This window comes from Eptatretus burgeri, chromosome 3, assembly GCF_056783735.1.
Source record: "Eptatretus burgeri isolate ZD-2024b chromosome 3, Ebu_testis_v1, whole genome shotgun sequence".
Lineage (NCBI taxonomy): Eukaryota > Metazoa > Chordata > Myxini > Myxiniformes > Myxinidae > Eptatretus > Eptatretus burgeri.
The window spans coordinates 115,156,389-115,181,154 of record NC_140963.1 but is presented as its reverse complement, the minus strand read 5'-3'; the positions used below and the strand labels follow the sequence as shown (position 1 = coordinate 115,181,154).

At 44.6% G+C, this 24,766-nt stretch overlaps 1 protein-coding gene and 1 pseudogene across 4 annotated transcripts in view; one reads left to right on the top strand and one right to left on the bottom strand.

Annotated features, from left to right (window-relative positions):
• Nucleotides 1-492: 492 nt before the first annotated feature.
• The window catches only part of LOC147030784 (uncharacterized), a 206,197-nt gene continuing 181,923 nt past the window's right edge, over nt 493-24,766 (bottom strand). For all 4 annotated transcript variants that reach the window (XM_085875196.1, XM_085875193.1, XM_085875197.1 and 1 more), the window contains 4 exons: nt 14,574-14,709; nt 14,090-14,154; nt 9,860-9,938; nt 493-4,505 (listed from right to left, as the gene is read on the bottom strand). In XM_085875196.1, the coding sequence (XP_085731322.1) occupies nt 4,471-4,505; nt 9,860-9,938; nt 14,090-14,154; nt 14,574-14,709 (315 nt within the window). In that variant the 3' untranslated portion in view covers nt 493-4,470. The remainder of the gene's footprint in view (nt 4,506-9,859; nt 9,939-14,089; nt 14,155-14,573; nt 14,710-24,766) is intronic.
• On the top strand, nt 6,055-7,200 carry LOC147030785 (uncharacterized; annotated as a pseudogene).

Genomic DNA, 24,766 nt, shown 5'->3' with positions numbered 1-24,766 from the left:
ACCCGTGGACTTATGTTCCCTCTCCGGGGTGGACGGGTCAATAAAATTTAGAATTAAATTATTTTCCCCGTAATGGCTGCAGTGCAATCCTGCAGAGATACAAGAGGCTGTAGCTCTGCCAAATATGTAGAGCTTGATGTAACTGTTTAGCCAGAAGAGCCTTTTAAAATTTAAATTGTTCCTGACCGCACAGAGAAGTTAATATGTGGCAGCCATTTCCTGTCAGGATGGATGCAGCAAGAACTGGTGTGGCACTTGCCTCCTGGTCCCTATTACAGTAATGGGGTCTGATCTTGTCTGTCACACACACACACACACACACACACACACACACACACACACACACACACACACACACACACACACACACACACACACACACCTTTTTATCTGTGGTGAGAAGTCACTTCAATAATGTTAAAACAAATCTGTCTCCATGAGAAAAGATAATCTAAGTTTCCTTTTGCAGAAACAAATGTCGTTGAAATTAAATGCAAGTTATGCAACATGACATTTATTGGTAACAGACAAATACTGCATTAAATGGTCATGTTAAATAAGTCACAACCAAACAGAAATCAAACTGGTATTGGAAAGGTACTGTTGATGCTCAACGTCCAACGGGCAATACTGCCAATATAGGCAGGGATTGAAACATTCCAAACTTAGAACCAGTGGTTTATATTTGTGCAATGAACCTGTATTGCAGATGATGGCAAGTGTCAATCTGCGTTGGAAGACAGGAAAAACCATGGATGAAATGAATAAGACATTCATTGAGGTTTTCTCCTTCCTCCCTGCTGCCCACAGCAGTTAGCAGAGATCAATCATCTTTTATATTGTATTTTATTTTTGCAAGAACAAGGCTCCTGGAAGAGCAAGGTTAAATTGACAGGGGGGAAGTGAGGCAATATCTGGGACAACGGGCAAGGGGATAACAGGAAAGGGACACGCACGCACGCACACACACACACACACACACACGGAAAAGGAATAAAATAGTTGAAGTGTGGAGTCAGGCATACATCTGGTTTTTGGAAGGACGGGGTTACTGGAAGACTGCGTGCATCCAGGAGTTGCTGGGGAAAGTCAGACTGAGAGAGCAGAGGGAGCAATGTTGGAGAATAGATGGCAGAAAACAGAGAGACCACTGACCTGCTGGTGATGTGAGAGCAACAAACCTTGTGTTTCGGCATCATCGGCATAGTGGGAGATTACATTCATTCTAAGACCTTTAGATTCCACATAATTCAGGAGACACAGACGTGACACTGGAATGAGCACCGGCCCACAACAGACGGCAGTATGCCATTGAGCTACAAATAAAGCCTTGTAGACTGAATAGCTCTGATTTTCCAAGGAAGTATTTGGAATGATTGAGGATGTCCAGTCTGCGGCTGGCTTTGAAGGCCAGCTTTGCTACGAAGCCGAGGATTTCAAGAGACTGAACCACTTCCATAGGTCGGTTCATTTGACGATCATTCTGAAGCGATAGGGTGAGGCTGTGGGATTTTCCAGGTTTGAAGCACAAGTTTCGTTTGTCAGACCAGAGTCTAATCATTTCCAGATCAGCAAAGAGAGAGACGTCGTTGTTGTCTGCCAGGTTGGGGGTACTGTACAACACAGTGTGGAGTTCGCTGCAAGGAAGAGAGGGTTTCTCAGAGCATGAGAGAAGCCACTAACAGAGATAAGGAACAAGACTGGGCCCAAATCATTGCCTTTGGGAACTCCAGCTTCCACTGGGAGAGGGTTCCATTTATTGGCAACACGTTGACTGAATGAGTAGTGGAATTCAGAAACCCAGGATTGAAGGAGGCCATCAATGTATGCTACAGGCAGAGAGCTTGCCAAGGAACTCAGGATGCCAGACTGTGTCAAATGCTTCTTTTGCAGGGTTCGCTTTTGCACCCTTCTCATGGATGGGAGTGATGTTTGATGATTTCCCTGAAGAGAGGGTTGGGGGTGGGGGACAGAAGAGAAGGTTGTGATAAAAGGACAGACTGAAGAGGGCAGATAGAGGGTGATCAAGAACAGCATCGCAGGATTCTAGAACAAGGGCATCAATGACATCTGGGCCTGTCGCCAAAGCAGGGTCAAGGTCAGCTGGTACTTTATCTACATCCTTGGATGAGGACACAAAAGCCAATATACAGGGCAAGATTGGTGTGTTGGGGTAAGATGGGTGTGTTGGGGTAAGATGCAGACAGCGCAGAATGGGTTGGGTACATGAGATTGGAGGCAAAGACAGAGTTTTGACTTTCTTCCTTATCTCGGGCAGAGTCTGCAGTACAACTATTTGAGGTGAGGGATGGGATGGAGGGGGAGCAAACACGAGAGATGGACTTGACAAAGTGCCACCATGAGTTGGAGGAAGGAGACTGCTTGGAGAGTTCGGCCTTGAGATTTGCAAGATGATGTTTTCTGGCTTGCCTCAAGATGGACCCACACTTGTTGCGAACCGTATGGAATGAAAGCAAATCAGTCGGGTTCGCTTTCCAAGCAGACAATGAAAGATGCTTGACTGCAACTGCTTCCCCACAGGATTCATTATATCCGGATCAAGAGGGTAAATCGGAAAGTTGAAGATGAGATGGAATAAACTGGTGCATGAGAGAAAGTGGACTTTTGTAACTATCCCCACACAATCAAAATCAGGTGCTGTGGAGATGGTGGTCCAATTTTTTGTGTGAGATTGAAGACCCTGCCAGTTGATTTGTGCAAACAGCCATATCCTGCGTTATTGAGGTTCCTCCCTTACAATAGCCAGAGATATGGGCCTTGACAAGAAAGTTATTAGAAGAGCAAGTGGGGGCATAAAAAGAACAAGAGAGATTTGATGGAAAGTTAGTCATTACTTGATCCAGAAGGAAGGACGTACCAGGAGGAGGAATCCATGTTGGGAATTTTATAGATTGGGTCAAACCCACAGAGTCGCAAAAGGCCTTTGCTGGAATTACATCTCTGGTTGTTGTCGAGCCAACATCCTGCCAGCTGGTATGGTGACAGTTGAAATTGTCGCAGATGAGAAACAGACAATTAGTATGGGTTGCAAAGATTTGATCTATGTTTGAGGAAATAGTGGTGTCTAGAGAGTTGTTATCATTTGGTGGATGGTATACCACACAGGCAAACATTAGGTGGGTGTGGAGAGGTATATGCAGCCAGAAGGCTTTGGAGGGGTTAGTGAGGACAATGAGCAACGGAGTTCTTGACATATACAGCAACACGACTTCCGGAGTGGGGGAGGGGCCTGTCAAAGCGGAACAGAGAGAATAACCAGGGAGAGAAACGGAGGAAGAGGAGACATCTTATGAGAAAAACGTTTCGTTCAATGTAGAATATCTAGAGCAGCAGCAGAAACCTGAATGGAGCGAGTAATAATATTAGAATGGAAACCTCAAATATTGGTGAACCATACTTGATTTTTTTTTTCTATTGTCTTGTGTTTGTGCAACTACAAATGGCATAAATGCCTTGTATCATATGAAAAACGAATAAAACTAGCCATATAAACATCTCACAATTGGAGACGTTGTCAAGTCGTTTGTCCTCCAGCCTTCTTAAATAGCCAAACAACAATTTTGTTTTTACATCCAGAACCCCCACTATTCATACATGTTGAGACGTTCAAAATTCCATTCATAATTAAGATACGTCCTGTAGATTAACCAAAGTACATGGCGGGGGTTGGGGCGGGGGGGACTGTCGAAAAAAAGTTTTCCCTCTTGTCCCCAACCCCAAAGCAAACTTCCATCATATATCCATTTATAATTAAAACATGCATAAATGAAAATCAGCAGTGAGATAAAAAATAACAACTTAACAAGAATCCCGATAAATTTCATCAAAATAAACTTCGCAGAAACAGAAGAAAATAAAAGTTTGCTTTGCCATGTGTAATAAAGTTTTCTAAACGCAGAACAATATAGAGAAGAGTTTCATTGAAATTTTCAAGAGTTTCATTAAGCCAGGATCACAGATATAATCTTTTCATTTTCTTTTAAAAATGACTGACAGAAACTACAAGTTGTTATGATCCTGAATTAGAAAATGTGCAAAAGAGTTTGCAAGCAGTCTTAAATGAAACAATAAACATGGCATGAGCGAGCAAAATAGATTACCGAGTAGAAGCATGGGAATGATCAATGTGGAGTAAAGGCCTCGGCGGATAACCCTGAGAAAGGGTGCTAATTTAAAATAAAAATTAACGAGCATAAACCATATTTCTCTTCAAGCGCCTTGCACCCAGTAAAAACATGTACACAATCCATCTCATTTGTCAAAAAAGATTTCAAAATATTACTTTGGTTCAAAACTTAAGTTGAAAAATCATTCAAACATGCAAATCCACAGCAATTCATGCCATTTGTCCTGTCTGTCCTCCAAGGCCGCTGTCCATGTCTGCTATGGAATTGCAGCAATGTCATTCCAGGATTGTTACAGTTGCCATGATTAGCACTTCAAAGATATTCAGCAGGTTCCAGTTGCCCAAACTTCTTCATAGTCTAAGGAAAGAAAGACCATAAAGACAAAGTTTTAATTCAAAGTAAACAAAAAGGGCAAGGGATCTGTTGAGTGTCGAAAAAGATTAAAAACTATGAGTTGAACTGATGCTAACTGCATTTTCCTACATTACAAAAAAAACATCTGTAGTAGGGTGGTCCTTCGTTAGGGGGTAAATTTTCGAATTCATTTATTTTAAGCTCCAACCCCCGGAATTTGTTGGAATAGTCGAGAAAACTCTTCTGGTGTTTTTATTTCAAATTCCAACAACATTTACCTCTCCCTCATCGACCTTGAAGTTTAGCCTCAGTTTCTCGGGGCGGCTGACATTAGAACGACGACCTATCGACCTGTGCTGAACTTTAAAACGCTCCTGTAATGTCCAATCGTCTCTTTTGATGTGATACGTCGATCTGTGTGTTTGTGTAATGTGTAATACTCGTTCTTCTCACCACCCCCTAACAATTTTTTTTTTCTGGTTGAGTCACCAATCTATCAAGCATGGCAGCAGCGAACCGTCGCTATTTGATTGCTCCGTTGGAAATCATTGCCGGGTCTCAACTTCTCTCGGAAGAAGAAGTGCTGGGACTGTTGATATACCGAATCGAGGTCGACAGAAATTCTGTGCGGGAGGCGGCCAACGATGTCATGAAAATTGTCATTGAGCTCTGGTTGAAAGCCAAGATCCCACTACAGCGACAGGTCACCATCCTGGCAAAGATTGAAAAACTCCATAAGGAGTTTGGAAACGTCAAGCGGAACAAGGGGCGAGCTGGCTCTCAAGCGGTGCGTGAGGAAGCTTTCAAGAAGCGGACAACGAATCTCTTCGATGTCGCCGCCGCCAATGCCCTGGACGTCCTCACGAATGAGGAGGATAAGGCATTTCTGCGAGCTCAGCATGAACACGGTCGCCATGGAAAGCTGGGATCTGTCGACACACGGTTAGCTGCTGTGGAGGCCCGCGCCGCTCAACACCGTGAGGAGCAGGAGCGACAGAGGCAGCGTGCGGAGGATGAAGCCAGCACGTCCACGATCCAAGTGGAATTGGAATCGTCGTCCACCTCTGCAGATGAGAGCAGTCAGGAGGGGAGCGGAGACGAAGAAGCGAGACCTCCAAAGCGCCCCAGGAGGGCTATGACAAATGTGATCACGCCAAGTGTGGCAGCGGCTCTGGACAGGACCAAGATTACCGACCGGGGAGCAGTCTATGTCCTGTCGGCGGCAGCCCACTCATTCGGCCATGACGTCTCCGAGATGAACATCAACCGCAGCTCAATCCGGCGGCATCGGCGGAAACACCGGACGGATGCTTATGTGGTACTCAAGGAGGAGCTACGGGGGGGGGGGGGGCTGCACACTCATTGGGATGGGAAATTGATGCAAGACCTTACGACCAAGGAGACCATCGATCGACATCCCATTCTGGTCTCAGGCAATGGACCGGTGCAGCTCCTCAACGTCCCCAAGCTGCCGAACGGAACGGGCTCCGAGATGGCCAAAGCAGTTGTCGGGGCACTCGAAGACTGGGACTTTACTGAGCGCATCGGTGGGATGTCGTTTGACACGACATCCTCCAACACTGGCCTGAAGAACGGGCTTGTGTCCTGATCGAACAGCAGCTCAAGAAAGATCTCCTGTACTTCGCGTGCCACCATCATGTCCTTGAGTTGCTCCTCGCTGCGGCTTTCACGACGATCATCGGCCCCACGTCAGGTCCAACAGTGATCATGTTCAAGCGCTTACAAGGTCACTGGAAGTTCATCCACCAGAGTCAGTTCAAGTCCGGTGATTCCCACCCCTATACGTGTCCTCTGCTGGACCATGTGGACAAGGACTGGTTCCAGAGCACCCTCATCAACCATAAGGGCCTTCGGGACGACAACCGGGAGCTGCTGGAATTGACTGTGATCTTCCTCGGCCAGGTCCCCCCACGAGGAGTTAGGTTCCTAGCCCCCGGACCCATGCACCATGCAAGGTGGATGTCCAAAGCCATCTATGCACTGAAGGTGTGGATGTTCTGGAGCCAATTCAAGCTCACAGCGAGGGAGGAGAAGGGCCTGCGGGAAATCGCCGTCTTCGTCAGTCGCCTGTACGCGAAAGCCTGGACATTGGTTCCGGAGGCCGCAGCTGCCCCTCGACACGACCTGCAACTGCTGAAGGATTTGACGACCAACCGGGACGTGGGCAAGGCAGCTCTGACCAAGCTGCAAGGGCACCTGTGGTACCTCTCGGAGGAGCTTGTCGCTCTTTGACCCCATGGTCATGGTGGAGGAGAAGAGGCAAATACTCACCTCACTTCACACCACGGTGGGAGATGAATCTCCAGCGAAGTGCCCAAAGCTGCCCAGCCAAGACATCTCAGGACTCCAACTGCAAGACATGGTATCAACCAACACGCGACGATTCTTCCAGAATCTGTGCCTGGAAGACGGCTTCCTCGATGCCGATCCCGCGACCTGGCTGCAGCGGGAAGACTTCCAGACAGCGGTGGCCTTCGTGCAGGGGATAGCGGTCATCAACGACAACGCGGAGCGAGGAGTTGCCCTCATCCAGGTAAACAACCGAATGCTAACTCAGGATGATGAGCAACTGCAATTTCTCCTCCAAGTTGTCTCTCATCATAGTGCGGAGTTCCCGGACTCCACAAATAAGACCGTGGCTGCTGGTGTGGCGGCCCAGCAGGAGCAGGAGCACTAAGTCGGACAGACCTAGGATCCTTGTGGGACATTGTGCTTCAGATTTTTGTGATAGTTTAATACATTTAACTGTGTAATGAGGTAACCATTTATAAAATACTGTATGTTGTGTGTTATAAGCTAACATTTTGGGAATAAATGGTACAAAATTTTTTTCAAGGATTGTTGTTTTTATTCCTCAATGTGAAACTTCAAGGTCGATGAGGGAGGGGTAAATGTTGTCCGATTGGAAAAAAAAAATTCACCAGGAGAGTTTTCTCGACTATTCCAATGAATCCCGGGGGTTGGAGCTTAGAAAATCCGAAGTTGAGGAATAAGGACCACCCTAATCTGTAGGTACACAAAAAGATGACAGCAAAGTAGGAAACTGACAGAATATAAAACTAATTATTATGATGCTGCAGTACAAACAGAAAAGACCGAAGAGTGACATTTGAACCTCACGTCTTATTTTTTTTCAAAACAGCAATCAAGTGTGTTATGTACAATAAATTGTTCACAAGATGGCAAGGGCGTACGAGGCATGGGGTCAATGGGAGCAAATGCACCCCCCCCCCAAAAAAAAACCACAAGCCAGTATTGCTTTTATAATTCAGGCAGCATTAAAATATCAGGATGAAAAAATATCGTGAGATGATGCAATATCGCGAGATGACGGAATGATGACAGCCTGTGAAACTCAAACACACGTGAATTGTCACATATATGAGGATTTTTGCAATTATCAATTGTGACCCTTTTGGGATTAAAATAACAGTAAAAATGCAATAAATATCGAATTTATTGTACATCTGGCAAGTAGCAGCTCTCTGCCTGACTCCCAAGGATTCACCCACCCTCAAGCACTTTCAAAATAACGTTACTTCCATCCTTGAATGTGTGTTACACAATCACGCATATGCAGAAACACAAATGGCTGAGGGTATGGCAATCACCAACACGTTATGGAAGAGCAAAGAAGCTGTACAGGGCCTAGGGACCTCTGAAGATCTGACCAGAAGTATTCTAAATGACTTGCTGATCAGCTGTTCGTGTTGCTGGATTATGTCCACGGAAGGTCGTATTATTTCTGCGGAGACCATCTGACTCCGGGAGTTCGTGAGTAGGTATGTTCTCACTGGCCTTCGGGGAAGCTGTGCGATGTCTCAGGACTTCTTAGCGGCGGTTCATTGAAGGGGTTTCAGATGTTTATTTGTCGGCTGTTTGTGTCGCCGAAGCGCTATTATTAGTGAACATTTTGAAATTGGCCTCAGTTTGCTCAAAAGTGTTTAAAATGACGAAAGAGGGAATCACCCCACGCAATGGCCAGCTTATTATGGCTGGCCTTTTAGAAACGACGTTCATGACGTAATTTTGAAAGGGTCGTATTGGGTTGTGCTACTACTGGGTGGAAAGTGGGATTGTGGAGGAGGGGTGGTGGTGGTGGTAGGGGGATGGTGGGGGAGCCATTGAGCTTGGCGGAAGTGACAACACTTCCCAGAGTACATCTACATGCCAGTGAAGGGTACGTTCGGGTAACGTAGTAATCATTTGGACAAATCTGTAGCCACCCCCATAAAAAAAATGGCTCGTATGGCCAGGCAAGGTGGTACGATTATTGGCAATATTAATCGTTGACCAAGTTCTGAACGAAAGATTTCATCCACAGCCTGATGGAGTACCGCTCTCATTTCTTGGCTGGTGCTGCCGCCTCTCACCTTTCTTGACTTCACGTTGTGGAAACAAGGCATTTAAGATCATTGGTATCTCCCGCGATGAGGCTGTGGGTCTCTCACTCCCTCACCGCAGGCAGGTCGGTGGTCTTTCTGTCTTCCACCATCACCTCTCCGGCCTCGCCTCCTCTGCTCTGTCTGTTACCTGTGCTGCCCATATTTCCGCAGGGCGCTCAAGGTCTGCCAGCAACCCCCTTCTGGTAAAACTACCAAAATCAAGAATGACTGCTCACCTTCATTCTTTCATTCCTCTTTTTTTCCCCACCTTTGGAACAAACTCCCACACTCTCTTCAATCCAACTCTTCCCTCCAGGTCTTCAAAACAGCTGTTCACCACCATCTCTCATCTTTCCCAACCCTAAACCATGATCTTTTCTACCCCCATTAATCCACCCTAAACCCACATCCTTCAAATTCCGTTTCCCTTCCTGAAAGTCCCTTTAGTGTCCATCTTGTTTACCCCGTGTACCCCACCCCATCTCTCTTCCTTCCATAGATCCCCTAATGTCTCTGTTCCCCACTGTTTTGTACTTCCCTGTCCTGCCCCTCTTGTTTCCTGCTCCCCTCGTTATACGTTCTGTGTTTTAGCTCTCATATGAGCCTTGACATTGTGTATATAAAAAAAAACAATGAACATCTAAGTAACAAATAAGCATCATGTATTTCGTATGAATCAAAAGCAAAGGGATAAGTGAAGCAAAATGTAACAGGTCATAAAATCAAATTAGTGGCTGGTTTTGGATGAAACAAGTTGCTGATGAGGTGATTATGCCAGAATGCTATTGGCTCTATCGATCAGTAATGATGCTGAACCTAATGTCAACTATCATTGTTTAGGGAATAGAGTTGGACATGCAGTTTTGCTTCTTCAACCATCATAAATATTGTGACCTTACCTCTGATTGAATTATCTGTTTTGTTGGTGTAATGTTGGATAAATTGTCACACCTGGTTGCTCAGAATTCTTTACGCTTTGGGGTCTGTGTGTCTTCTTACCCTGCCCTTGGCGTTTTGACTTCAAATAATCCTGCAAGAGATCATGCTTGAGTTCAGCAAAAAATAAAACAAAATAAAACTCCCAGAACAACTTTTACACTTGATTCCTCGTGAGACAAAGGAGAGACAAGAAAACAGAGGGGAAGGGAAATTTGAGATTTAGATGAGCGAGAAGTAAGGAAAGAGAGGTCTGACAGGGGTAAGAGCAAAAGAGTCAGAATGAAGAGCATATATGAACAAGCAGATAAGTGGTGTATACAAATAAGCACAGAAGAGAAAAAAATAAGCAAGCTGTGTACAGGAAATATGTCCGCACAAAATTAATAAACATATACAAAAGAAAGCACAGAAAGGGGTGCAAGATGCAACAAAAACTAAATCTACAGTGAATAAAAAGCAGAGGAATAATTGACGACAAAAGCATCAAAATAAGAACAATGCAAGAGTCGCATAAAACTACTTAAAATACTACAATGACACTCGGTAGAGTGCATACCTCCATCAGGCTGAACAGTTTACGGTTTGTATCCCACTGACAGGCGGGATCTGCATCAGGACCGAAACCGAAATCTAGTCGGCTTGTTCTTGTCACTTACCCAACTCATCCACCAAGTTTTGTCATAATCTGTCCATAATTTTTTAAAATATCGTGCTATATATCGTTTTTGGTCCTATCTCTCAATTGGGAAGAATCACTTAAAAAAAAAAAGTCATGCACAAAGAATGGCCGCCATAAAGCGAAGAATTAAGAGAAATATAAAGTGTTGCCAGGATAGTGAGAAAAGCGATTGAACAAGGGAAGCTCGATTAAAGCCAGCAGTGAAACAGGTGGCGTGGGGCCTTCAATGGTGTTGTCACCTGCCTTACGCAACCATTTTTCCACGAAAAGATTGCCTCCGAAATAACATCACCTTGATAAATTGGTCACGCGTTAGTTAACACGACCAGATCGAAATGCGAACGTTTCAAGTACATGGGCTATTAGCCTTGTCACTGTTCTGGTGATCTGAAGCTCCAACCGTGCGGCAGCACAACATTAATGTGAAAGCAGTCTATGCTTGTGGTTTAATTGTCCTTCAATGCTACGAGTTTTTCATGAGAACAATAAAGGGAATGTTTAGTGGCGAATCTGTGAGCGTGCATTTGATGCTCCACATGTTTATTTGGTACATTTAATACAGGACAGAAGTTTGAGGGTGTTAAAGTATCACACTAATCAACAAAAGATTTAACACTGTGAATATAATTTTCTCCATAAAATTTTTTTTTCAAAATAATTCCAAACCTATCAAGTACTTTACTCAATCATTGGAAGCATCTATTTTTCTGCTTATAATTTCTTTATTTCTAATAGTTGTAATAAAAACAAAAGCTGCAACAATACTGTAAAGGGATTCTTTGGAAGTGTGGTATAAAATTGTGAGGAGGAAGTTCCAATACATACTTTGAGCAAAGGGGAAAAAGGGGGGGGGGATCATTGTTGTGCATCGGAGGGATGGAAGTGGGATTCTTCCAATATCTTTGGATATAGGCAAAATACAGTAGATGCCCCCCAGTATGAAATCTGTACGATTAATCTTGAAAGTCACACATATACATACATGCACAAACCCCACGGGTTCTTTACATGATTGATCTGTGTCAGCGGGCAAGTGCACTCAAAACTTGGGTGTACTTCACAGTCAAACACAAAACTCCCATTCGTCATGGCACAGGATGTAACAAAGCAACTCGGGACTGGCTATTCTTCTTCCTCCCCCATTCTCACTCGGCTTTCCTAATTAGATATTCCCAAAGAGAGAACATTAATGAAAGTCCTCTCAACCATTCTGCAAACTGCTCGTACTTGCTCGACAACCAACTGCAACATAATAATTTGTTACCCCTTTCCGAAAATCAACTTTTACAATAAACATCGAACCTCAACAAATCTGACACTGTCAAAACAAACAATATGTTCCAGAATGAATCTTAGGTCAGGTCAGGTCAGGTATGGGAGCATGCACCGGAGCAGAGCGTCGATGCATCCACTTTCCGCCGGTACTCCAGGGGCCTCCATTTGGCCATCCCCCAGGCAGATGCCTGTCCCATCCCCATCTCCTGGAGATGCCGATCAACCTGCTGCAACCATGAGGCATGTGGTCGGCCCATTGGCCACCTCCACTCATGAGACTCCCTCGCTGAGAGAATATGGTGAGCAGGATCAGCGTCAGGAAAACGAGCCTCATGTCCATACAGCTGCAGCTGACACTCACGGACTGTGCAGGTACAATTCTCATTTGAGTCTCAGCAACCGCTCGTTGGACACAAACTCTGACCAGTGATAGCCAAGGATTCCCCGAAGAGACCTTGTATTAAAGGAATCAAGTCTCCTTCTCAGATCCCTGGTCAGAGTCCAAGTCTCACATCCAAAGAGCAAGACTGGAAGCACCAATGACCTGAAGACTCAGACTTTCATCCTCCTGCACAGGTACTGACAGTGCCCAACCCATGATCCAATTAATCCATGACTACCCAGGCCCAACCCAGATATCTATCCACCTCTAGCTCACAGCCAGCTTAGACATGAATATCACTGCCAAGATAAGTGAATCTCTCTGTGACCTCAACATCATCACCACAAACTTACAAGTAACGTGTGTCGACGATCGCGTAACATGCCTGCAACTTATGGCCAGCGTATGCGGAACGTGTGAGTCATACGCTGGCATACGTCAAAAAATTTCAAGCATGTTAAAATTTGTCGACAGCTCGGCGTACTATGACGTATGCCAACATACTACGACGTATACCAGACTTACCCATAACGTATTCGACGTGTGCCAGCGTTTTAGACAAATTTTTCATATGTCGGCATACGCTGGCTAAATCGTCAAGGTGTGACAGGACCTTTAGCGGCGATATTATGACGTTAACTTTTTTTCATGGAAGAATTTCCAAAATCGGAGATGGTTACTGTCTGTGCAGGGTATTTTTACATATATACGCCAAGTTTCAGGAAGTTTCGATGAAAACTGTAGGATGTGAAACAAAAAACAAAAAATGTCAAAAAATAGGAATGACGTCATAAAATTTGATACGACGTCACAGTGATGCATCATATGTGCGGTAATTAATCTCTGCTAATGCCCTGTTCGATTCCCGCAAACAGAATTTAAAAAGCTTGCCTAGTTTCGGAGATAATTTTTTAGGCGATTTTCATTAGCGGAGATATTTTGAAGTGTTAACTTTTTTTTCTCAGAGGAATTTTCAAAATCGGAGATGGTTACTGTCTGCGCAGGATATTGTTACATATATACGCCAAGTTTCAGGAAGTTTCGATGAAAACTGTAGGCTGTGAAACAAAAAAGTCCACAAGAACAACAACGTGAGTAAGACTTAGAGATCCTCCACGAGAATCTAAAAACAAGACAGGGAAGAGAAGAAAAATGAAAGAATCTTAAGTCAGGAGAAGATTATAACAATAAGCCACATGTGCAATAACGTCATTGAAATATAACAAAAAAGAAATGTTCCCTGAACCACCCCCCCCTCCCCCGGCAACATAAAACTATATTGTGCCTTATAGCATTCACGGCATAGGAGCACAATATACCACCCCAGCATTTCCTAAAAAGAAGGAAATAAACAATATTCCACACTTTTAGTTCAACCTGCAATTCCCTTTTGGAATGGAGAGTTTAAATTTCCCAGTGAAGTCCAAGCAAATTTTGATCATATTTCTTCATTCAATATGAAATTATAATTATATCAAGATGATATGTATTTGTTAAATGGGATTGTCGACTCAAGGTACCAGTTGTTAAATTTTTCTTTTTCCTCGAGTCTTATAACAAGCTTTTACAGTAACATATTTGTTGCACAAGTACAAGGAAGCAGAAAACACATCGCGAGCATGAACTGTGAAAATATCTGACAAATTCCATCCTCAACATTTGCAAAATTCATCTGCTTGTACAAGAACCTGTCTCGTATTAAAAGTGTACGTGGTTCCTTTTCCACTACAAGTCAACCAGCAGTACAGGCATTGGCACTTTTCATTTGCTTGAATGCTTTTGGCAAGAGAAGCCCGAAGAGTCAGTTCAATCAACCACTGCTCAGCACAGTCTGCTCGTGGGCTGATAAGGTTTGCTCGAGCCGAAGCAAGCTGGCAAATAGTGTGGAGAGGAATTTGTTTCAAACCTGCTTCTCTCGCGTCCTCTCATCCTGGAGAAACTGAGGGCTTGCCATTGGGTGACCATCTTGTTCTGAAATGCACAAACATGTCTTGGTAGGACAAATGAAAGAACAGAGGCCAAGGCATGAGGGCTTAGAGGGTTGTAAAAGCTTGCTATAACCCATGCAGAGGGCACCACTCATTGATAAAAAAATAGGGTAAGAAAAAACATTTTTCGAGGTGTATTAACCAATTACGCAGCAGATTAAGTATATCCATGGCAATTTAATTTTCAGCTTTTGCCAATAAACTGTTGAAGGCATTTTCCAAAGCAGTCTTTCCTAGATGGAGATCAAGTTTCCAACATTCTTTGGGGAAGGGGTGGGGTAACATTATGTAAGTCACATAAAGCCCCCCAAAAATATGGTTTGCAAATTCAAAAAACAGTTTCTAAATTCATAAATGTACGAAGTTGCTGTGAGATGGTGCATTGTGGTGTGCAGGTCATACCTTGCCAAGAGTGTAGTGGAAAGCCACCAATCCTGGTATTACAGGGTTGTCCATTGGTTGTCAAGCCCATTGACAAGCCATCTACAGATTGCAGAGGCAAGCTGTTGTTACGCAAATGCTGTGCACTGCCACTTGTCTGTGGTTACAAGCAGCACAAAATGAAATATTACTGAAAACCACAAGCAAAATTAAATCACAACTAAAAAAAACAAAAAAGACGTACATTTGAACTGCAAAGAAAAAAATGGAGCATATAACATTGTTGAGGGCAGAAAAAATGTTTCCACTTTCTAAATCCGCTGTCACACCTTGACGTTTTAGCCAGCGTATGGCAACGTATCAAAATGTATGTAAAACGCTGGCGTACGCTGAACTATTGATGTTTTTTTTTTAATTTTTGGGCGTATAATAACGTGTTGGACATATGCATAACGTATTAGTAACGCAAAGAGAACATTTTAATAACATATAGATAACTTATACCAACGAATGCTGAGCGTGTTGTTGGCGTTCACAACCTATGCCCAACGATAGTCTAACTTATGCATAGCGCGGCAGCGTATTGTCGACGATCACGTGGCGTAGGCTATTAATAGGCTGCGGCTCGACGATTCAAATCTTAACCGCACTAGACATCGAAGTGTGAAGCCGCTGTCACACCTTGACGTTTTAGCCAGCGTATGCCGACGTATGAAAAATTTGCCGAACCAAGCTGGCACACGTCGAATACGTTATGGGTAAGTTTTGTATATGTTAAGAGCACGCTGGCATACGTCGTAGTACGCCGAGTACGTCGAGAAATTTTCAGCATGTTGAAAATTTCTCGACGTACTCAACATATGACACACATTCCGCATACGCTGGCATAAGTTGTAAGCACGCTACGCGATCGTTGACACACATCGACACACATTACTTGTAAGGTACTCATAAGTCGAAACACGTCAAGGTAATGGTTAGCGTCAGTGTTCCAGACTCCCTGTTTTTGTTTTTTTTCGGTCTGACGGCTATGATTTAAATCGTTGAGTGGCAGCCTTTTAATTATATTATATGATAACCACACGAGAAATCGAAGTGTCAACATCACCGTCATACCAAAGAAAAAAAGAAAAAATAAAAAACCAGGGAGTCTGGAACACTGATGCTAACCATTACCTTGACTTGTTTCAACTTATGAGCACCTTACAAGTAATGTGTGTCGACGTGTGTCAACGATCACGTAACGTGCCGACAACTTATGCCAGCGTTATGCGGAACGTGTGAGTCATACGCTATCATACATCGAAAATTTTCAAGCATGGAAAGTTTGTCAAACAGCTCGGCGTACTACGACGTATGCCAGCATGCTCTTAACGTATACAAACTTACCCATAACGTATTTGACGTGTGCCGGCGTTTTATCCCAATTTTGCATACGTCATGCATACGTTGGCTAAATCGTCAAGGTGCGACAGGGCCTTTAGTTTTGCAAATCAAACTATTTTTGTTCCACTGTTACAAAACCCTCAGGTTGTTTCATCAACAAATGCCCAACCGGTAGGTGGGTGTAGTCCAAACTTGAGTTTATTAGCCTCCGTTGGATTTAGTCCGAAATGGGGGCTTATGGATGTGGTCTCGATTTTCGTGTCTGTGCATGCGTGCGTCCATAACCATATCTCAGACATGTACGGACCAATTTCATTCATACTTGGCATAAATACAACACATGATGGTATACATATGCACATCATTTTGTTTCGTAATGCCATCAAACATGGCCGACTGGCAGCCAATTTAGTTTTAAAAAAAAATGGTGTCGAACACGTCCTCAACCATTTCCCGGGCAAGCATTTGCCGGTGTTGTTCAAACTTGACACACGGATAAAGAATGATGGCTTCCATAAACACGTCATTTTTTTTCGAGATCAGATCCAAGATGGCCGACTGGCGGCCATTTTGGTTGTAAAAAACACCCGATGTTGAACACGTCCTCAACCATTTCTTGGACATGCATTTACCGATGTTGTTCAAACTTGACACACAGATAATGAACGAGGGCTTACATATGCATGCCATTCTTTTTCGACATTAGTTCCAAGATGGCCGACTGGTGGCCATTTTAGTTGTAAAAAAAACCTAATGTTGAACATATCCTCAACCATTTCTTGGACATGCATTTACCGATGTTGTTCAAACTTGGCACATAGATAATGAATGATGGCTTACATATGCGTGCCATTCTTTTTCGACATCAGATCCAAGATGGCCGACTGGTCACCATTTTGTTCCTTCAATGTGTCCCAAACCATTTATCAGACATGCATGATCCTATTTTGATCAAACTTGGCACAAGCACAGTATATGGGGGCATACACGTGATCTCACTTTATTTTGTGATCTGATCAAAGATGGCCGACTGGGAGACTGGTGGCCATTTTAGTTGTACATAAATATGGGCGAGCTTTTAACTCTGTGCAGCAAAATTACTAAAACAACGGGGGATATGACATTTTATGTCTTTTTTACTTGTTTAAAATGTAAAATACATGGGATACATGCAGCACTATGACAACTGATGACTGGATGTTATTCTTACTATTCTTCTTCTTTGTTTTTCACTCTACTTTCCCATTTATACATCCTCGGCGCTAGAGCATTCACGTAAAGCCCCTTCCTGTAAAAACTACTCCATTTAATATCTGGATGTCTCTCAAACTCCAGCGGTCATTGATGTACAGTCCACGTCGTATGTAGCTATCTCGTTATTGGACCTTCCACATTGAAGGTGAGTTGGCAGGATAGCTGAAACCCTAAAAGTATGTGCACTTGCCTCTGAGCTGGCGAGCCAGGGTTTCAATCTTGGCAGAGCTATAAACTGTCATCGTGATGTACCACAGGTAGGACAAGTTATCAATGTGTGCACCATCCCTTGGATGGACATTAAGTTGAGTGTCCCGTCTGTTGGCGTTAAGTTAGCGGACATAAGAGACCCCCGATATATCATTCGTGAAGTTATTGTGATTGCTCATCAACAATTCTTCAAATTTCAAAAGTTTCATCACATTGTTCAGTGAACAGTTTGTTCTGGACCAGTTGGAATGATGCTCAGTTATGCTGCTATCATATTCCTCTTTAAATTTCTGCACAGAAGTATGAAATTTTTTCACATCCATGGATGAGTCTCAACAAACTGCAACCAACTGCCAATGAATGTCCATAGGAGTTTGCCCACTCAGGTGCAAAGGTTTGATGACTTGTTGCTCATGCAAGCTGCAAGTGGTTACTTTCCAGTGACAAGAACACACTGCACAGACAATACTGTCAATGACACAGCACGTGACATACACTGCTACCCTTTAGAAAAGAAAATTTGCAACGATCAACCCTGGTCATGTCCTATCACCCCCGGTCATGTATTCAAACATGGTAACAAAGGTAATACTCCAAACGATGGCTTAAATGTGTCGGCTTTAATTTAAATTACAAAACGCCAAATGGTGGCTCAGGAAAAGGTTATAATGCACAACTTGGTTACACATGCCGAGAGCGCAACTCGCGTGTGCCCACTGGTAAGTTGATTATGCATAGACAAAGTGACCAATACCAAAAGCCAACAGGAATTAATAAATAAAGTTTAATAAAACTGTCGTCTTGGCTGCACAGAGTTGGAACATCGTGGTCGGACCTGGTGAGTGATGTTACGACCTTGTAAAGTGACCGAGCTGCAGGAGTGGAGGCTGTTCCAGTCCACAGGTCAGAGTCTGTCCAGAGATACCCACTTCGTGTTCTGCCATGTGTGGGAGGAGCATGCGCAGTCCATCCCACTTGAAACTAAGAAATAGTGCCTCGGGGAGGGAGGCCACCATCTTGCATTGCACCGTGTAAGTGCTTGAAGGATGCTTTTATAGGGCTACTGTTGTGAAGGAAGAGCAGGAAAGATCCAGCTTTCCTCAGAGGATCAGCGACACCATCGTTTGGAAGCATTTTACTTTTCCCAAATCTAACAGAGCTGATGGGAGAGACTGGGTCTCAGCTAGCAGGCCATCAGGAGGCCTGCACTAGGACCTCAGGAAGGGGTTGAGGTGAGGCCATACAAGTTTCTCCATGAGGTCCTCATGTCATTGGCATGTACCAGAAATGATGCCAGTTTCCTCCACGAGGTCTTCATGCTGTTGGCACATACCGGAGCTGATCCCTCATTTCACGAGGTCCTCATGCCATCGGCACGTTCCACAGCCAATCCCTCGCTTCTCCATGAGGTCCTCGCGCTGTCGGCACATACTGGAGCCGATCCCTTGTTTCTCCACGAGGCCCTCACGCCGTCGGCATGTAGTGGAGTTGATCTCTCATTTCTCCACAAGGCCCTCACGCAGTCTGCACATTTCAGAGACGGTCCCTTGTTTCAGCACATGCTGGAGTCGATCCCTCGTTTCACGAGGTCATGCCGTCGGCACGTTCCACAGCCGATCCCACGCTTCTCCACGAGGTCCTCGCGCTGTCGGCACATACTGGAGCAGATCCCTTGTTTCTCCACGAGGTATTCACATCATTGGCACATACCGGAGATGATCCCTTGTTTCTCCACGAGGCCCTCACGCTGTCGGCATGTACTGGAGTTGATCTCTCATTTCTCCACGAGGCCCTCACGCAGTCTGCACGTTTCGGAGATGGTCCCTCGTTTCAGCACATGCTGGAGCCAATCCCCCATTTCACCAAGTGTTCCTCACGCCATCGACACATACTGGAGCCAATCCCTTGTTTTGGCATGTACAGGAGCCGATCTCTCATTTATCTGCGTGGTCCTCACGCTGTTGGCATATACCGGAACCAATCCCTCATTTCACTGCGGGACACCCAGCCAACTAGCAGGAGGACCGAGAGTGGGAGTCGAGGGGGTCCAACTGGGGGAGTCGAGGTCCGAGCAGGGTAGTCGAGGAGCATACTTGCGTGTATGCTGAGGGTTGAACTGAGTGGGTTTTGAACTGTGATATTTGTGAAAGAACTGAATGATTTTTGTGAAAAGCATTAACTTATCGTAAGTGGAATAAGCAAGAGTTTAAGGTATAAAGGAGTGTGGGACATGAGGAAAGGGAGGTGGAGGAAGAGAAGAGGAGGGGAGGAAGAGAAGAGGGAGGGAGTGAGTAGGGAAGGGGGAGTGAAGAGTGCCTCGAGGTTGGAGGAGAGGAGTCGAGTGTGGAGGGAGAGAGGCAGGTAGGGGGGAGAGGGAGAGCGAGTGGAGAAAGCTGTGTGTGTGTGCATACGCGCACACAGGATTATAATAACAGGCTAGGCCAGTAGGTCCAGCAGGTCTGATGGAGCAGTGCTGCTAATTGATGATGAGACTCCCAAACTGACCAAGATGGTACTAACTCTGACAGGAGGGCAGCGGTGCAGAATTGAAGTCCGGCTAGGTTGTTTGAATATGGGATCAATGGAGGGGGGAGGGTTGATGTGGTGGCAATTATGCAGAGAAGGAGGTTGGAAGTGTTGTGTGTGAAGGAGACATGGCGAGGAGGTTGGTAGGAGGATACAAGCTGTTGCACGCAGGTAGGGATGGAAGGAGTAATGGCATGGGAAATATACTCTCAGAAGAAATCAGCAAGCAGGTGGTCAGAATGGAAAGATGGGAGGGATGGGTAGTTTTGGCAAGGTTGGTGAAACAGAGGAAAATGTTACATGTTACGTCGGTATATGGGCCACAAACAGGAAGGACGAGGGTGGAGAAGCAGGAATTCAGGGATGCACTGGAGAGGATGACGGAATGGTGTTTTTTGACCACCATCTGCATTTGAAGAAGAGAACATCCAGTTAGCAAATAAAAAACACCAAAACGATAAAAATTATCAGGCTAATCTACTTAACCTATCATTATTGAGAACCGGTTATTTGAAGAGAAAGTCGGACACACAAAAGGGTTAGAAGAGGTTGGGTTGGTTTTAAAAAAATGAGAGGTTGGTTCAGGCTTGATTGAGCCGACTGAGGTGCCCTTGTCGAGAAGGATGGGAGAAGCAGACTGCAATTTCCCCAAAACGAAATGCACCACTGGAGGCAAGTCTCCGGCCAGACCGGGTAAACTCAGATTTGGCAACCCCAGACTCCTGGGACTAGTTCCTCCTTCTACCAGGTGGGGGTAGAGGGGGTGTGAGGGGGGGGAGTGGGGGCAGGTCAAAATAACCTGATGAATCTCTGGCAAGGAGGTGTTGTGCTGGGAGATTGCACATGGTCCTCACTCTCCTGGTTCTCAGCTCAAGCTCGACACAAACCTCACCAGAAAGGGTCCCGGATCTCAACTGCACTTTCTCTTCGGAAGCTCTGTTCCAAACTGTCCCTTATGCGACATCATCAGGCATGCTCTATTGGTTGCCTGGCTCGGGTACACTGTCGATTGGCCTGATACAAAAGAGAAGCGTGTGGTCACTCAGCTCGAGGGTCATTGGTTGCGAGGTCCGTGAGGAGAAAGTGAAAAGGGTATTAATCAAATAAATAAATGAGAACTACACAACTCCATGGCTGTTATGAGAGAACCACCTCAGTGCCGTCAAGTCTAGCACTTCACTCAGGCCGACGAGCAGGGACTTCAAGCAGCCATCAAACTTGTAGACTGGTCTCCCACCTCTACTTTCTTTGACATAAACTCATCCTGGGAATTCTTTCAAAGAAATTTGCTCTCCCTCATGCACGGATTTATCCCATCTCGTCTTCAGTTGTCATACCCTTTCTCCTACCCATGGTACAATGAATCTTGTGACGAAGCAGTTGTCCTGAAACAACTTGCCTTTGCCTCATGGAAGGCAAATCCAACTGAAAGCAATCTCAGTTCCTTCCACAAAGCTCGGAACAAGTGTGTCTACCCTCAGGAGAGCCAGAAAACAACATCTTTCTAATCTCAAGTCTGGACTCTCAAACCCGTCACCCTCCTCCAAATCCTGGTGGTGTCGAGGTAAGTCTGTTTCTGATGAATGCTCCCCCTCCATCCCCTCCCTTTCCTGAAATGGCTGCACAGCTGACAATGCACGCAAAAAGACTGAATGCCTAAACTCAGTGTTTGCTTTTAAATATTGTGTCCCAAACCCATCGCTTTCTGCACCCACCTTACCCACACACCCAACTGTCCCTGGACTCTGTGTCCTTTTCTCCTAACAAGGTGGAGAGCTTGCTGTCAAATCTCGACTCTGATTCTGGAACCGGTCTAGACGGCATCAGTCCGCGTGTCCTAAAAGCCTACTCTGCTGCTCTTGCTCACCCTCTCTCTCTGTTCTATTCACCCTCTCATTTGCTCAAGGTCAACTGCCTTCTGCGTGGAAATCAGCAAACATTAAGCGCTCCGCGTAAAATAGGTGCAAAAACAGATCCCTGCAAGTACAGACCAATCAGCCTTCTCCCAATCATCAGCAATGTTATGGAATCCATCTTCCCTTCTGATATTAAATCCTTCCTCTTTTCCAATGACCTAATTTCCGATCATCAATTTGGATTCAGACCAGGTCAATCTACGCTGGACTTGCTGCTCCTGCTTTCCCAACAATGGATGGAGGTGAGATTATGCCAGACGTGAGATCAGAGCCATCTCCCTAGATATATTGACTGCTTTCGATACAGTGTAGCACCCCGCCCTGCTCACCAGACTCTCTTCCTATGGTATCTAAGGCAATCTCCACTCTTATGGCTCGCAGACTTCCTCCCCTGCCGCAGTCAACATGTGGCCCTGAATGGAATCCTCTCATCCCCTCTTTCTGGCCAGGCTGGAGTTCCTCAAGGCAGTGTTTCTGGGCCCTGTGCTTTTTTCTGGTTTTCATCAATTATCTCTCCAGCTCTGGAAAATTATCTTGATCTCTTTGCTGATGATTCCACCCTTTGCAGTACCATCTGTCATCCCTCAGATCAGTCAGCAGCAGCCTCCTCACTCTCTGGAGATCTGGATAAAATCACAAGCTGGTCCAACACTTGGAACATGTCTTTCAATCCTGACAAATCTCGCACCCTCACCATGTTTCTCGAAAAGAAACGTCGAAATATTTTGAGATATCGTGCTCTATATCGGTTTAGCCCGATCTCTCAATGGTGAAGATATCACTTTAAAATCAGTATTATGAGTCATAATGAAGAATCACTTAAAAAATTTGAGTAGCTGGATCCGGATCCGGATCTTCACCAATATTGAATCAGTTAATCTTTGTCACACATCCACAAATTTTCATCCAGGCTGTCCACAACTTTTTGAGATGTCCTGCAAACAGACAAACAAACGGGCAAACAAACACACAGACAGACAAATAGACGCAAATGCAACACCATATCCTCTTGCGAGGGTAAATATCCTAGTTTTTGTGTTTACTTTACTCCTATGCACACCTGGACCTGTGAACGGACCGAGTTGAAAACTGGTGGTGGAACTGAGTGTACAAAGTCAGACTTAAAAAAAAAACAAAAACATTCATACTCCAGAAAGTGGGAACATGACGAGATCTGAACCGCTGGTGGTTGTATTCGCAGGGCACACGGAAATGTTTTAGTGGGTAGTATAAAAATCATTGTCCCAGAGGATTCTAGGTGGGAGGCAGGGGTTGGGGAGGGAGTGTTGAAGGACCCCAATTCTCTGTATGTAAATGTTCATAGCATAAAATCACTTAGTGGAAATCAGTACTCTGAGTCATAATAAAACACGCCACAGGAATCATAAAAGTGAGGGAATTCAACTGTCCAGGTAAAGACAGGTTCTTTGTGATTTGCAACAATTAATTGTGTCATGCAATACTTTGTCAAGATTTGGCTCAAAATGTGGTTTGCCAAGGCACATTCTTAAAAGAAACTAGCCAAGGACCACAAATATATAAATAATGTAAAAAATGGGAGAAAGGGGAGAAAAGGGAAATGAGAGATGAGGAGGATTGGATTGGATGGTGGGGTAGGGAGGTGGAGAGTAGTGAGTAGTATGTTTTTAGATTGCCATCTTTGGGAATGAGAATATTGATCTTTGGGAATGAGAATATTGATCGTGCCTCAATACATTTTATATCTTTGCGTTATTGATTTCCTAGACATTTTGAACCATATATGGCAGATATAATTCAAAACAACATGACTTTCCACATGAAGCAATTACCACATTTGCCGACGCGATGCAAATAAGCCGTGCTATCAAAATGAAGATCTGGTTTCAATTTTTTTTTGTTCAAAACTTCTATTGCAAGCACAAAGCAGTTTGATTTTTCCACCACCACTAATTGTCTGATGTGAGTCACTTAGTGATACTCATTAGTTGAGCTGAAATCTGCAAGGAATAAAATGTAATTAAACAACCTTGGAGAATGAGGCTGGAGCACAAGCTCTGTTGTATTCACACCACTGGCAGGTTTGGAAGCCTCTCTGTATTTTACAGCCTCTCATCCGTTTCTCACTCCCTCAGCCTTCCAACCCTCCCCAGAGACTCCAGGATGCACCCGATCTTCCATTGACCCCATCCTGGTTAAACTCCAAAAATCCAAGCCCAATGCAAACATCAACGCTTTTGTTCCTCCCTTCCCCCATGTGTGGAATTGTCTTCTTGAGGCTCAATCCCACTCTTCACATTTGTACAATTCCGGTTCACCCCATGAACCCTCCCGAACCCAACCCTTGCAGGTTCCTCTTTCTTGCCCTCCACTCTCTCCTCTTTTCCTGTTCCTTCATTCCCTTGCTTATTGCGCCCAACTTTGCCCCACTATCAGTTCATACCCTCAATCACCTCACTCTTCCATGAGCCTCGATGTTGTAAAGAAACAAAGAAAGAACGAAAAAAACCATACCTAAAACACCAATAGCATTGGGACATGAAGGAAATAGGCAGGGTTGTTATGTAATCATTTTTTCCATTGCTTTAATTTTTCAAAACAAATCTCCAGGTTATTTTAAAAAGCTACGCCACTCACTGTTTATTACCTCCACCACTGAAGGTGAAGGAGGTTATGTTTTCACCCCTTTTCTGTCTGTTTGTCTGTTTGTTACTAGGCGAAATATTTTTTTTGCCAACTATGGTGGTCTGTAGTATTTGTCTGTCTGTCTCACGATTTTTGGCCACAGTTTTTGAAATTTTAGTGTGTGTGTGTGTGTGTGTGTGTGTGTGTGTGTGTGTGTGTGTGTGTGTGTGTGTGTGTGTGTGTGTGTGTGTGTGTAGGCCAATGATGGCAACGGTAAATTTTGGTGAAGATCCCATCCAAATCGAGATCTGAGAATAT